Source organism: Narcine bancroftii, chromosome 1 (assembly GCF_036971445.1).
Source record: "Narcine bancroftii isolate sNarBan1 chromosome 1, sNarBan1.hap1, whole genome shotgun sequence".
NCBI lineage: Eukaryota > Metazoa > Chordata > Chondrichthyes > Torpediniformes > Narcinidae > Narcine > Narcine bancroftii.
The window spans coordinates 22,229,927-22,245,383 of NC_091469.1; the positions used below are offsets into that span (position 1 = coordinate 22,229,927).

General features: G+C 37.9%; 1 protein-coding gene across 1 annotated transcript in view; it reads right to left on the reverse strand.

Moving 5' to 3' along the window:
• Positions 1–310: 310 nt before the first annotated feature.
• Positions 311–15,457, reverse strand: part of trmo (tRNA methyltransferase O) — a 41,960-nt gene continuing 26,813 nt past the window's right edge. The window contains exons 4-6 of the mRNA XM_069921828.1: positions 3,670–3,827; positions 1,918–2,643; positions 311–861 (exon numbers count right to left, since the gene is read on the reverse strand). Of these exons, the coding sequence (XP_069777929.1) occupies positions 623–861; positions 1,918–2,643; positions 3,670–3,827 (1,123 nt within the window). The 3' untranslated portion in view covers positions 311–622. The remainder of the gene's footprint in view (positions 862–1,917; positions 2,644–3,669; positions 3,828–15,457) is intronic.

The following is a 15,457-nucleotide window of genomic DNA, read 5'->3' on the forward strand; positions in this document are numbered from 1 at the left end:
GTTACTGATAAGGCCCACCACTGTCGTGTTGTCAGTGAACTTTATAGTATGTTTGAGCTGTGTTTGGCTGCACAATTGGAGGTCAGCAGAGTTGACAGCAGTGGACTAAGCATGCAGCCTTGGGGCAGGGGCGGGGTGGGGGGGGTGGCTGTGCTCAGTGTGTTTTCTGATCCAGACTGCTTGAGTTCTCCCCATCAGGAAGTTGAGAATCCACTTGCAAAGGGAGTGTTTAGTCCCAGCAGGCCCAACTTCTTTATCGGGTACTGAGATATGATCATGTTGAATGTCAAGATGAAGTCAATAAACAGCATTCGAACATACAAATCTTTATTTTTATAACAGTTGCTTGTTTCAGTCTTCAGCTGAAAGATCGAAGAACAGGCGACAGATCTGATTCTACTTTGAATGGAATTATGAGTTATTTTCTTCATGAGTAAATTTGTAACATTGCTTAAGCAACACCATTTCTAATGGTAACTTCACAACAAATACAAGGAGGGACTTTCAATGGAATTACAAAATATGAGTCATTGCTGGATCAGTATTGTGGCTGATCACAAGAAAATTGTTAACGTAGATTTATTACTTTATAGATGGTGCAATATTCTCAAGCTAGAAGAATTTAAACACTAGCATTTCTAATGTCAGGCTCCTCTTTCACAGGCTTTATCCTCAAGATTTCAGTGAAGTCATCGCCAAACCATGTAGTGATGTGGGCAATGTCCAGAGTGAAGTAAAAAAGCATGTCCTGGCACTGCTTCCTCCGATAAATGGATCTTGGATCAGCTGCTAGCACAGCCACCATGGCAGATTTTAGTTCCTCTACAGAGTGGAAAAACTTCAATGTCATTTTTTGTGGATCTGTAAATAGACAGGAGGTAAAAGATTTAAGATCCAAAATCAGACATGGTAACAAAAATCTGATACACAAAAGAACCATGAAACCAAAAATCCTTTAGATAATTGGGAGAGGGGAAAAATGCTAGAAATATTGATCCGATCTAAAAGTATCCATGGTCAATGACAAAGATTTCATCAGAGCATTGATATGACAGTTTCTCAGTGAACCACACGACACAGAGAAAATAGAATTTAAATATACTTAACAAATCCAACAAGACTGTCGTACAAGGTATTCTGTACAATTCAAGTGAAAATTGTTCTATTTTGAGAAGTGCTTTGCCCCCATTTTCCATTCTCAGAACACTAAATTCTTAAATCGTTATATCAATTCAAGGGCAGATGTGTGGGTGCATTTGTACTCATTCTTTATTTAGATTTGTTCAAACAGTACAAAAGCAAAGCAGTTGTTATTAAATTGTATAAAACGCTTGTTAAGACTTTCGTTGGGAGTGCTGAGCTCTACTTTGGACACTGGATCTTAGTAAAGGATGTGAAGACCATGGAGAGGATGGAGATTTAACAGAGAAGCATCATGAACACTAATTATATGAACAAAGTAAAGGAATACAGTTTTAATATGGGTGTTCAAACATCATGAAGTATTATACTGAAGAAAACAAGTTTAAAGTTTACAGGGCCACCAGGATCCGAAGCCAAAGGATATGGATTTAAGGCAACAGGCCAAATAACTAGAGGGAAATGTTACTTTTTTAATGCAGAAATTTGTGATTATCTGAAGTTGTCATCTGAAAGATGTGGAAGCAGATTTTAATAACTTTCAAAAGCAAATTAAATACTTAAAAAGGAATGAAAAGAATCACAGGACCAGAAGTAATGCAGTGAAGAAAGAGCAATACAGTCAAGTCCTTTACCCAAAAACTGCCAGAGGCATGTTGGTCCAAACACTAACTTTTGTGTCACTGCTATTATGACAGTTTAACTGTTCAATTGATGATACATTAGAAAGCAGAGATTTGGATTCTTCTTTCCAGTTTCATTGTTACTGAACCGTACCTGACTTGCCTGGAGACTGAAACTGTTGTAAATCCATTTCTGCATGAGGAGTGAATCGAACCTCCAAGGAATTCACAGGTGACTGTTTTAGCCAAGTTCCAATATTACCATGTGACCATTTATTTCCAGGTGTGTTAATAGCAACCACTTTGTTTGGCTTTTTCCTCTGACTACATGTCACAGATTTCTCCGGGTTGAGACACATTCCTTGGTGTTCTTTAGTTATGTAGTTTATATTATCGCTGTGAACAAGTTGGCTTTTAATTTTCTCCACAGCTAAGTGTATGCTTTCATAAGACATACTCCCTTTTCCAGCAAGCTGCTCACAATACTTCTCTTCCTTTGGGATTTTGCTGACGATACGCGGTGATATCTTTCCAACCTTGCCTTCTTCACCCACGTCATCTTTTTCCTTTCTGAATGAACTCTTGGGGTCTTTGGGAGAATGTTCTACCCTTTCAGTAGAACAATCGCATGCTATATTTGAAGCCACAATGACATGTGTTGAATCCTTATCCTCATTCTCCCCAGTTACCCCACCAGAGATCGGATTGGTTATTTCTTGGAATTGCTCAACAGGCTCACAAATCTCTTGATGCTTATGACAGGCATTTATATTTTCTGTCAAGTCAACCCTAGGTGTGTCATAACCTGGAATATATGGTTTAATGTCCAGTACTGGTGTTCCTTGTATCATGTCAATTCCAGAAAGATAAAGAGTATCACCTAGGGTTTGGAAATAAATTACACAATGAGAGTTTACCATCATATACACAAGTACAATGAACAAATGCACCAAAATTCTACAGCCACATGGGTTCACAAGATACACCAACAATTAATAGTCAAATACAAATAAAAATTCATGTTCATTGTGAACCACTGAATCAACATTGTTATCATATTAAAAATATTAAATAAAGCTTAGCTTCAAGGCTGAGATAAATTTGACACTGCAAATGCAGAACAAACTATTTGATCCAAAGTTTAGCTTAAATTCTATATTCCTTCAATTTAGAACCTATTCAACCTGTCCTATGATTATGACATGTGATGACCTCCCTACCTCAGAGTTCCCCCGAGTTGGAATTAAATCACTGTTAACCATTACTAGCCTGAAATTCCGGAGCTTTCTGTTGAAAACCTTCACCACATCTGAAGATGCTGGACCTAGTGCAGTATGCAAAAGTGCTGGAGAAACTCAGCAGGTCATGCGTCATCCAAAGAAAGTAAAAGGTAGTCAATGTTTAGGACTCAGCCCTTGGTCAGGAGAGCCGAAAATCAGGCTGGCCCATGAATAAAAAGGTGAGAAGTAATAGACGATTTGAAGCAAGGACGTGATGAAGATGCCAAAATCCTCTTCATTCAACAATTGAATTACAAAATTTCACATATTTCCATGGATGTTCTCACATCCTCCACTGTTTTATTATGGCTATTGGCAAAGATATATAGGATTGTTTTTCAGATTCCTTCATCTGCACGTTTTTACTGAAAGTTTATTTAAAATGATTCAATAGCAATGATTTTCTGGCATGAAAACTGCAGTTCGTTATGCAGAAAATACTCTGCCATCAGGAAAAGTTTCACTTTCACACAAAAGTTTTGATGCTGCTTTTTTTTTTAAATTCAGAATTTGTGCAGATTATACTAAGATTCCTGATCCTGTTTTTCCTGTTTTCATCAAAGTTGTCCTACCGCATGCAAAAATGTATTCTACATATACTGTAGACAGTCTTTGAAGCAGCTTACCTTGAATTCTATCCAGCTTCCCCAATGTTAAACCTATCGCATTAGGGCGATGAGGACTTCTTGTTGAAAAAATTCCAGTTTTTAATCCATTCAGTCGAGGTGGTTTAACTTTAGCTTTAGAGCTATGATGCCCATTCTTGTGAAAAACAAAGATAATCCTGCATAAATCAATTGTTTCACATTTAGAAATTTTAGCATAAATTTAAGCATATCGATATTAATTTTACAGAATAGGGAACAAGTGCTGCAAGATACCTTTTAATTATTAACAGTGAACTTTAATTAACTGGCTATCTTGGCAGTGCACAACCCTACCCCTGGCAGATGTGCACCAAGCAGACCCTGACATTCCGAGTACCGACAGCGCTCACCAGCTTACAACTGGAGGACATCCAGATTGTCCCTGGCAATCGCACGCTGCTCTGCGACACCTCGATGGATAAACCTCGCTCTATCATTCCGGCTGTATGGAAGAGATGGGTTTTTGACTCAATCCACAACTTGGCTCACCCCACCATCAGGTCTACAGTCAAATGGTGGTGAACAGGAATGTCAGGCATGGCCTCTGCAAAGCGGTCACCCTATTGGTCAGGACTTGTACTCAGTGCCAATCATCCAAAATCTAGACTCCTAACAAAGCTCCACCACAGACATTCGAGCCAGCACATCACTGCTTCAGCCGTGTGCACATTGACTTTGTGGAGCCCCTACCTGTATTCAGAGGCGCACGTTACCTTCTCACAGTGGTCGACCTGATGACCAGAGGCGGTGTCACTATCAGAGGCTTCCACAGAAGCATGAGCACGTGCTTTACTCAACACTTGGGAAGCTCATTTCAGGATCCCCGAACACCTTAAATTGGACAGGGGGGCCCAATTCACTGTGAATCGCTTTAGCCTATGCCCTGGGGACCCAATTCCACCACACTTCGGCATATCACCCACGGACCAATAGTTTGGTAGAGAGGTTACACAGACACCATAAGGCAGCCTTAATGGCGCGGCTTACCGGACCTAACTGGGCCGACAAACTTGGGTTCTGTTAGGCATCTGCACCATCCCCAAGAAGGACTTCAAGGCATCCTCTACTGAGTTAGTCTATGGCGTACCCCTAGTTATACTGGGTGAATTTGTGATGGCCCCTGAGGACTTAGGGGAGCCGCCAGCGACCACATTGTCCCGACTACGTGAGCACCTAGGCACCCTGGCACCCGCTAAACCTAGACCTGATGGCCAAATCTGCACTTTGGAACTTGTTGCCACAGGAGGCTGTGGAAGCGAGTCCATTGGGTGTATTTAAGGCAAAGATTAACAGGTATTAGATTAGTCAGGGCATCAAGGGTTATGAGGAGAAAGCCGAGGGGGGGTTGAGTGGGTGGAGTGATCAGTTCATGATTAAAATAGCGAAGCAAACCCGATGGGCGAATGGGCCTACTTCTGCTTCGATATCTTGTGATCTTTGGCCTCAGGTGAAGTGCGAGAAGACTGAAGGCTGGTAAATGTTGTGCTTGTAGCCGACTGCTACAAAGAAACACACACACTCGCAGTATGGGAGGTTAAGCTCTGATATTTATCGAGGCTGGAAAGGTTCCTTTTATATAGTTGGAGTTCCAACCGTTTTTTTGATTGGCTGACATCAGTCGCATGAATAACAATAGCAGGCGGGAACATTCTTGCATTTGTATACCCTTCTTCCCTGTTATTGATTTTTAGCTGGGCAGCTTGGCCAGTGCCATTTTAAGGCTGCTAGTCTTGTACTGCTCCAGCTTTCAACTGCGCTGGTTCGCTGTGTGAAGGGATGTGCGCACTACGCGATGTGCCGGTTCGATCTCTGCAGTGATGGGCCGCCACGTGCTATTATTTAGAAAGAACAGCAAGGACAAGCCATGGAACTACAGGCCAGAGCTTGACGCCAATGATCGGAAAACTGAGGGAGGAGATCCACCAGCATTTGGAGAGGCAGGGGCTGACTAGGGGTAGTCAGCACAGATTTGTGTCTCAAATCTTTTTCAATATTTTTATTGAGTTCTAAAAGAAAATCGTACATAGGTAATATTCAGTATCCAACAAAGTAGATATGTTGTTACATATAACCTACGATAGATTTGAAAAAGACAAATAAAATGTAAAAATTATGCTAATAATCAAACCCCTCCCATGTGAAGTTATTGGTTGAACATATGTGTTCCTCTACTGTAATAGGGAAAACAACCAAACCACAAAATGGGATCTAAATAAACTTATAAATGATGAAAATAATTAAGAAAAATAACTCATAAACTTACAAAGTTAAAATTAATTTTAGTAGTACAGGTAGAATATTTTTTTCCCCCCTGAAGTCAGGCATGCCATCACATCTGATAGCCATTGAATGTGAGCAGGAGGGACAGGATCTTTCCATCTAATATAGCTCTCCCAGCGATGAGGAGAGCAAAAGCAACTACATGGGATTGTAGCCCAGACAAATTCAAGTCCATTGGCTTACTCATTCCAAACAGGGCAAATTAATATGAAGAACTAAAGACAAGGTACGAAAAATACTTTCCCAATAAATGGAAAGTACATGACCAAAACATATGAAACAATGTACCTTCTTCAGTCTTATATCTGTCACATTTTGAATATTAGAATATAATTTATTCAATTGAAATTTGGAGAAGTAAACTCGATGTACTACATTAAATTGTAATAATGAGTATCAGGCACACCAAGAAGATGAATCTACCAATTTCAAAATAGAGTCATGCGCATAGGAATCAAGATGGCCGCACTCAGCCTACAGACCCCGGGATGCCGACTAACAAGATAATTACACACATTTTGGCTCTTACATGGCCTCTATCCTGTTATAGTTTGCCAAATACAATATAAACAGTGTAAATTATATATTTTTTTCTTTTTTTAAAACTAATTTTCGGTCGTACTTGCAGATGGACACAAGTTGGATAGATTGCAAATCGAGGAATACCTGTATATTAACTATTTGGATGGTAATGTAAGGGACTGACGGTTGGCTGCAACATGGTTTAACAGCAGCAGTCAGATGCTCCTGCTCACTTTACATTTGTTCTTTATTTTACAATCAAAGTGTTTCATATTATCTGCCTTTTCTTTCTTGTACTTATACTTGCATTAAAATGGCTACAAGAAGTGGCAAATCAGGGAACAAAGAAGAAATGCCAACTAATCTGATTATGGAGGCTATTACGGAGCTCCTGAATCTGCAGAACAGTCATTAGCTGACAATTTTAAAGGTAACTTGGGTCAGATTAATACTAAATTTGACCAAGTCCAGAGATTATCTGAGGAACAAAGTGAACGTTTGTCATCTGTTGAGCAAAAATTGAACAACTTGTGTGACTATGTGGATGAAGAGGAAAATGTATGGTCCAGATTAAGCAACAGCAATTTGAAGTTAATGGTGAAAGTTGTTGTCCTAGAAGGCAAGAACAGACAACAAAATCTATGTATTCTGGGCTTGGCTGAATCTACAGAAAGTGGGCTTTTTTTCCCGAAGTTGCTTTGCATGCTTTTTGGGAAGGAGCTGCTTCCATCTCAGCCAGAGATCGATAGAGCTCCCCATTCTTTAATACCTAAGCCGGCTCCGGAGCAGAGACTGCTACATCATTATCAAATAAAGGATTCTCTGATTCGTGAAGCTCAAAGAGGGAAATTTGAATATTGCAGCTACATCAGGATTGAAGAGGATTACTGACCCGAAAATCTGAAGCAGTGCGCTGAATACAGAGAAGCAATGTCAAAGTTGTACAAGTGTGGTTTTTAAGCCTTCTCTGCTGTATCTCGGGCGTCTCCGCATTACACTTTCTAATGGATATAAGTGGCTGTGTTCAGTTGATGAGTCTCAGATCTACCTAGATGATCTCCCTATTACATCACACCCACTGTGAATTTCTACCTGATGACTGATGATGATTGACTAATTATTACTTTTAAAGTTTCTAACATTTGGTGCATAATATTTGTTGGTCAGGAATGGTTGGTTTTCTTCACTGTAGCAATTTTTTAAAAATGGAGTAATAAACCTACTAGGGTTGGATTAAATTCAGCTATTAATTTTTTTTAAATGAGAAGAATACTGAGAAAGAACATTAATTTCTCTATCAATAATGATGACTCAAATCTTTTCTCAAGTTTTGTTTGTATTAACTTAATTGAGCTATTCATTTTTTTAACAAGAATACAAAGTAATAATGGTTCAAATTTTTACTTTCTCATATATTTTAAAACTATATGAGAAATTTTAAATTCATTCTGTTATGCCAACACCCAAAAAAAATTTAAGTATTGCTGATTATATTTACAGTAACAAGAATGGAGCTAGAGATAACATGTACAATATGAAGATTTATTTGGATGTAAAATGGATTATTTTGATGAGCTTGCCATTGACAAATTTAGCAGCTGTCTGGCTTTTGGGTGGGGGGGGGGAAGAGAAGAAGGGTGTGGGGTTGTTTTCTCAAGGTTGGTACTGTCTTTATGAATCTGTACAAATTCTGACCTTGTAAAGGTTATTTACAATTTATCATCAGTTTCAAAATTTTGCCTCAAGACTTACACCTGGAGTCTGGATATTATATGTGCTAATCAACTTGCATTATTTAAGAAAAAGTATGAATAATTTTATTAATTGCCTTAGTTGGAGCATAAAAGGTATGAATCATCCAATTAAGAGAAGAAAAGTGTTTTCACATATTAAACAACTTAAAGCTACTATTGTATTTTTACAAGAAATTCATATTCACAGTTCTGATAATTCTCGCCTCATGACAAGGTGGAGGGGGCCAGCATTTTCATTCCTCCTTTCAGAATGAAACTGGGGATGGGGGGAGGGTCTTGATTCTTATTAATGAAAATATTCCTTTTGTTCATCACAATGTTGTATCAGATACAAATAGTTGTTATGTTATTGTTTCAAAGAAATTATATAATAAAATGGTAGTTTGAACATTTTTTTTCATCCTTACCGGACTTGAGTTTATACTCTCTGGTACTTGGTGGGGATTTTAATGGTTGGTTAGACAACAGACTCGCCAAGGCAAATAGCGCCTTTGGAAGACTACACAAAAGAGTCTGGAAAAACGACCAACTGAAAAACCTCACAAAGATTAGTGTTTACAGAGCCGTTGTCATACCCACACTCCTGTTCGGCTCCGAACCATGGGTCCTCTACCGGCATCACCTACGGCTCCGAGAACGCTTTCACCAGCGTTGTCTCCACTCCATCCTCAACATTCATTGGAGCGATTTCATCACCAACATCGAAGTACTCGAGATGGCAGAGGCCGACAGCATCGAACCCATGCTGCTGAAGAACCAACTGCGCTGGGTAGGTCACGTCTCCAGAATGGAGGTCCATCACCTTCCCAAGATCATGTTATATGGCGAGCTCTCCACTGGCCACCGTGACAGAGGTGCACCAAAGAAGAGGTACAAGGACTGCCTAAAGAAATCTCTTGGTGCCTGCCACATTGACCACCGCCAGTGGGCTGATATCGCCTCCAACTGTGCATCTTGGCGCCTCACAGTTTGGTGGGCAGCAACCTCCTTTGAAGACCGCAGAGCCCACCTCACTGACAAAAGACAAAGGAGGAAAAAACCAACACCCAACCCCAACCAACCAATTTTCCCTTGCAACCGCTGCAACTGTGTCTGCCTGTCCCGCATTGGACTTGTCAGCCACAAACAAGCCTGCAGCAGACGTGGACATTACCCCTCCATAAATCTTCGTCCGCGAAGCCAAGCCAAAAGAAAAAAGACACTTCTTTGGCTCGCTCGTCTCTTAACCCTACCACAATGAGTAAAGCTGCCACTTTAATTTATTCTTTTTTAAATAAAAATCAAATTATAGTTTTCCAATGATTGGCATTTTCTTCATCCAAATAGGAGAATATCTTTCTTTTCACATGTTCATCACACTTATTCGCAAATTGATTATTTTCTTATCAATAAACAACTGATCCCACTAACTCACTTTTGTAATTATCAAAGTATTGTAATATCAGATCATGTCCCTGTTGTATTATCTATGACACTTCCTGAACTCCGTCAAATTAAAAGACATTAGCGTTTCAATTCGACATTACTATTAGACAATTATTTTGTGAAATTTATGGAGGAGCAGATAACTTTTTTCTTTGATACAAGTACTTCATCAGAAACTTCTAGTTTGATTGTTTGGGATGTTATGAAATGTTTTCTGAGGGGGAAATTTATTTCATACCGTGAATATAAACAAGAAGGGCAATAAAGAAAGATTAGAATTTGTTAATCAAATTAAACAAATAGATCAACAATATGATCAAATTAAAAATCATGAGTTATATAAAAAGCAAGTTGAACTTTAAATTTAATTTGATCTTTCAACGTATTCAATTGAATACCAACTTTTGAAGAGCAAGAGTCAGTTTTATATTCATGGTGATAAATCTGGCAAGTTTTTAGCTAATTAGTTGAGATGTTTTGAAGCCAAGCAGAAAAATACAAAGATTCGAAAGGAGGATGGTAATATTACTACAGATCATTCTGAGGTAAATGATATATTCAGGAAATTTTATTCCCAATTTTATACTTCTGAATTCACAAATGATAGTTTTATGAAGAGTTTCCTGGATCATTTAAACATGCTTTCTTCAGATGATCAAACAAAACTAGATGAGTCTATATTGCAAGAGGAAATAGCTATTTCTTCATTGCATTCTGAAAGAGCTCCAGGACCTGATGGGTTTCCTGTGGAGTTTTTCAAATCATTTTTTCAATTGCTTTCACCTCATTTAAGTTCTGTGTTATCTGATTCGGTTAGGCAGGGTAATCTCCTGGGAGCATTTAACGAAGCATGTAAATCTCTTATAGTAAAGAAAGATAAAAATCCAAATGAGTGCTCCCCCTACAAGCCAAATTTCTTTATTAAACGATTTAAAAATTTTGGCTGAAGTTTTGGCCTGTAGATTGGAGAATATTTTACCATCAATCATTTCTGAAGATTAGACTGGTTTTATTAAAAACCGTTAGTCTTATTTTAATATATGTCATTTATTGGATATTTTGTACTTACCTTCCAGTGTGGCCCCTGAATGTGTTCATTTCCCTTGATGCAGAGAAAGTTGAATTGATGTATTTAGAGTATTTACAAATCTTAGAAAAATTTAATTTTGGACCATGTTTTATTACATGGATTAAATTATTTTCATTTCTCACTAATTTTCAACGGTCATAACCTTTCAATCTCCAATTACTCTGTGATTTGGCTTTAGAGCAATTAGCAATTGCATTTCAAAAGTGCATTTCAGGGATTTATAGAAAGGGAATTGAACATAAAGTTTCACTTTTGCTTTTCTTATCAACCCCTGACACTTACTTACTGTTAACGCTGCTCATATTCTCAGGATATGGATTAAATTTGCATAAAAGTGCATTTTTCCCTTTGAATGCACCTACATCAGTGTTTATTAATCTTCCTTTTAAGATTGTGGAAAATCAAATTTAATTATCTCTGTATTACAGTGACAAAGAATCATAAGAATCTTTTTAAAGATAATTTTCTTACATTATTAAAGCATGTGAAAAAGTCTTTAACACAATGGTCATTCCTTTCTATATCTCTGGTCGGTCGTATAAATTATATTAAAATGATCATCTTAGCTAAATTTTTATATCTTTTTCAATCTATACCAATTTTCATTCCCAAATCATTTTTTAAAAAAATTCACTTAATTTGGTTATATTATCTTATACGGTACAACTCTGATTATCTGAGATCTGATTCTCCAAAAATCTTAATTTATCCAAATTTTTCTTGGAGCCGAACTGGGCAGGGGCAGAAGCGTGGCCCTCGGTAGGGAGGTGTCGGTGATCGCCGGCGGCCAGCATTTTCTTTTTGGTGAGAATTAAACATCAGTTTAATACTTAAAAATCCTTACCTTATTGTTTGTTGTTGCTACTGGGCTATTTTTTTTTAAAACTGGTTCTCTGAAAAAAACATTTATCCGAAATGGGCCCACTCCCAACCATTTTGGATAATCCCAGTTGTACTGTATACGGAAGGGTAACCACTCTCATCTAAACAAAGTTCATCTTCAGAAATTTAAAAGAAATTTAAGAGTCATGGCACTACCTAATTTCAGATTTTATTATTGGGCAGTCAATATACACAACCTTATGTTGTGGTTACATTTTGATAACCAAATGGACCATCAAGTATAGGTAGCAATGGAGTTGAAATCTGCTAAAAACTTTTCCATTTCAGCATTTCTTGCATCCTCACTTCCCTTCTCTTTAAATAAATCAATTGACAATCCCGTTGACAGGCACAATGTGTTCAGAAAACACTTTGGATTTCACCGTTTTTCTCTTTCAAGCCCTATTTTATCCAATCATCTTTTTCAACCTTCTTTGCATGAATGGCACAGATTGGGCATTGAACATTTCAAAGATCTTTTTATTGGTAACAACTTTACATCATTTGAACAGCTTTCTGTAAAGATAAATTTACCAAATACTCATTTTTTCAGATATTTGCAAATCAGGCATTTTCTTCAATCTCATAACCCTGATTTTCCTGGGGCACTTGATGTGAACATTGTTGATATATTTTTTAAGTTTACAACATTTTCATCAAGGCTTAATATCCATTGTTTATGATAAGTTGGTGGGTTTGAGACACATCCCTCTAGTTAAAATTAAAAATGCATGGGAACAGGATTTAAACCTTTCTTTATTGATTGAAATTTGGAATTTTACTTTTAAGATGGTTAATACTACATCCTTATGTACCTGTCATTATTTGTTACAATTTAAAGTTGTACATAGGGTCCATATTTAAAGTCAAATTATCTCATGTCTATTCAGATGTAAATTCTTGTTGTGATAAATGTAAGAATGAAGAGGCTTCTTTAGTTTATAAGTTCTGGGCATGTCTTAGCCTTGAAAAATGCTGGAGGGATGTGTTTCAAACTGCATCTTTAATGTAAATCTTGAACCTAATGGTTTGGTTACTTTTCTTGGTACAAGCGGAGAGGTTCGTTTAATTTTAATCAAATTTCGTACTCTGTCTTTTGCCCAGACATGCGCTACTGCCCACCCACTCATGCCCAGTGGCTGAGGGACATTATGTCCTGTTTAAATCTAGAAAAGATCCATTACTCAATTAATTACTCAAAAATAAGGTTTCAAATTCTGTGGGGACCATTCCTGAATTATTTCCATAACCTCTAGGTATAATATTAATCCTGAATTTCAGTATTTTGCCGTTTTATTTCAGGAACAAAGTACATTTTTTCTTTAGTCATCATACAACATTGGCTGGGGGATGGGGTTTCGAGCCACATCTATACGTGATAACATTTTCTTTTTCATGTACTTTTGAATTATGGATGCACTATATGTGCTTTTATATTTAGCTGCGTTATGTAATTTGTCATTATTATTGTGAATTCTATAAACATTTAGTATATATATGTTTATTTTTGTAAAACCAAAGAAATTATTAAAAAAGAGAAAAGGATGGCAATGCAGTCAACATAATTAGTAAATTTGCAATGAACAGCAAGGAAGGATATCCAAGTTTACAACAAGAATTAGATCAGTTGGGAAGCTGGGCCAAGGAATGGTAAATGGAATTTAACTCTGACAAGTGTAAGGTGCTGCAGTTTGGTAAGTCAAACAAGGCTAGGACTTAAACAGTGAATGATAGGGCACTGGAAAATGTACAATAGAAAGACCAAGAATGCAGAGTTCCCTGAAAGTGGCAATTTGGATGGACAAGGTGAAGACAGTGTTTTGACACATTTGTCTTCTTTTTGTGTTTGAAAGTTGGGACCTCATGATTCACCTGTACAAGGCAGCATTGAGACCACACTTGTGGCACTGAGTTCAGTTCTGATCACCAGCTATGGGAAAGGCATCAAACAATTTGCAAGGGATGCAGAGAATATTTACCAGATGCTGCCAGGACTCGGCTTGAATTGTAGGGAGAGATTTGCTAAGTTGAGTCTTAATTCTCTACAAAGTAAGATGATGAGGGGTGACCTCAAAGATTTATAAAATCATGGAAGATATGGATAAAGTGAATGCTCATTCTCACCCCCCCTCCCCAACCCCCCAGAGTAGATGATTATCGAACTAGAGGGCATATTTAAGGTGAGAGTGGAAAGATGTAAGAGGGATCCGAGTGGTAATTTTTTCACTCAGACATTCATCCACACTTGGAACAAGCTGCCAGAGGAAACTATAGAAATAGGCATAATTTTCACATTCATGACATTTGGACATATTTATGGATAGAAAGGCTTTATAAGAGTATGGACCGAACACTGGCAAATGGGACTAGCCAAGAATGGTTGGACCAGATAAGTTGGGCCTTCAGTTTTCTACTGTATGGCTCTTGTGATCCATAAGAAAAAATATTTCCTACTTGGGAAACCAAAACTAGAAGTAACAGATAAGAGATGCTTACTAATTCATCCAATGGGATTCTTAAAATGTGGAACTCACTTCCAGATTGTGCTTGAGGCAAACCAGACAGGAAGCTTGATAGCACAAGGGAGATTGGAATTAAAAAGGAAGGGGTTAGACATTCATTTGGAAGGCGAACAGTAGGATAATTAAGTTGTCTGGAATAGCCTTTTTTTTTTGCGGTGCAGATTCAATCTGCAAAGGATTATTTTAAAATTAAATACACGCACTACATTATGATGCACAACTTTCATTACCAGAACATTCCAAAAGCTTACTATTCATTGCATTTACACAACCAAAAGCATGGTTAACCTGACCTGTCCAGAAAGGGATATAATTAAACATTGGTCTCTGTTGATTTATTGCAAAAATATTCTGCACCTATCACCTAATGAGTTATTTCTACATTTCTACATGCCCTTTCTTGAATAAGTGCCTGTCACCCATTTCAGTGAACAATGAAATAAAGTTGACCACTTATCTAATCATGTAGTCCTCAACTTCTGACCGACGCAAATTATGTCCACCCACACATGAATGAATTTTTTAAAACTTTATTAAAACTACTGTACAAGTACATATTTTGTTTTAAAAGTACTGTATACAAGGTCCCCATTCCCAGCATCAGCCAGAAGACCCTGAGTTACAACTAATCCATCAGTCCCATTTACGGATGCAAGTCAGAGACTACCTGCATGTTCAATTCTTTATTACAGAGGTTATAATGCAAGCCTGGAAACTCTAATCTTATTACTATAAGCTGAATTTGCTGAAAATGGTGACAACCATTCAACAACGAGGCATGATGAATACTGAATTTTCAATAAAAACCACATTGGTTCACTCAAGTCAGGTGGCATAAATAACTTTACTGCACTCATCAGATTGATCACCTGCATAGTAAGCAAAATAACTTCACTGACAATTGCTGTGAGACACAATGGAAGGCAGCCCATGAACTCCTTCCAGGATAACAGTATGTGCACCAATTATGCCTTTGCTATCTTTAGAGTTGAAGTTAAATAGTACGGAAACAGACCCTTCGGCCCAACTTAATCAAATTGTTTACCCTAGCTGGTCCTATTTGCCGGTGTCTGGTGCACATCTCCTAAACTGTTCCTACCTTCGTACCTGTCAAAGTGTTCTTCAAAGATTAAAATTGCACCCACCTCAACCACTGCCTCTGGCAGCTCCTTCCATATAACCATCACTCTGTGAGTAAAAGGGTGCCCTTCATGTCTCTTCACTCTTTCTTTCCCCTCTCACCTTAAAACTACGCTCTCTAGTTTTCAACTTCCCTACTCAGCGAGAAAAAA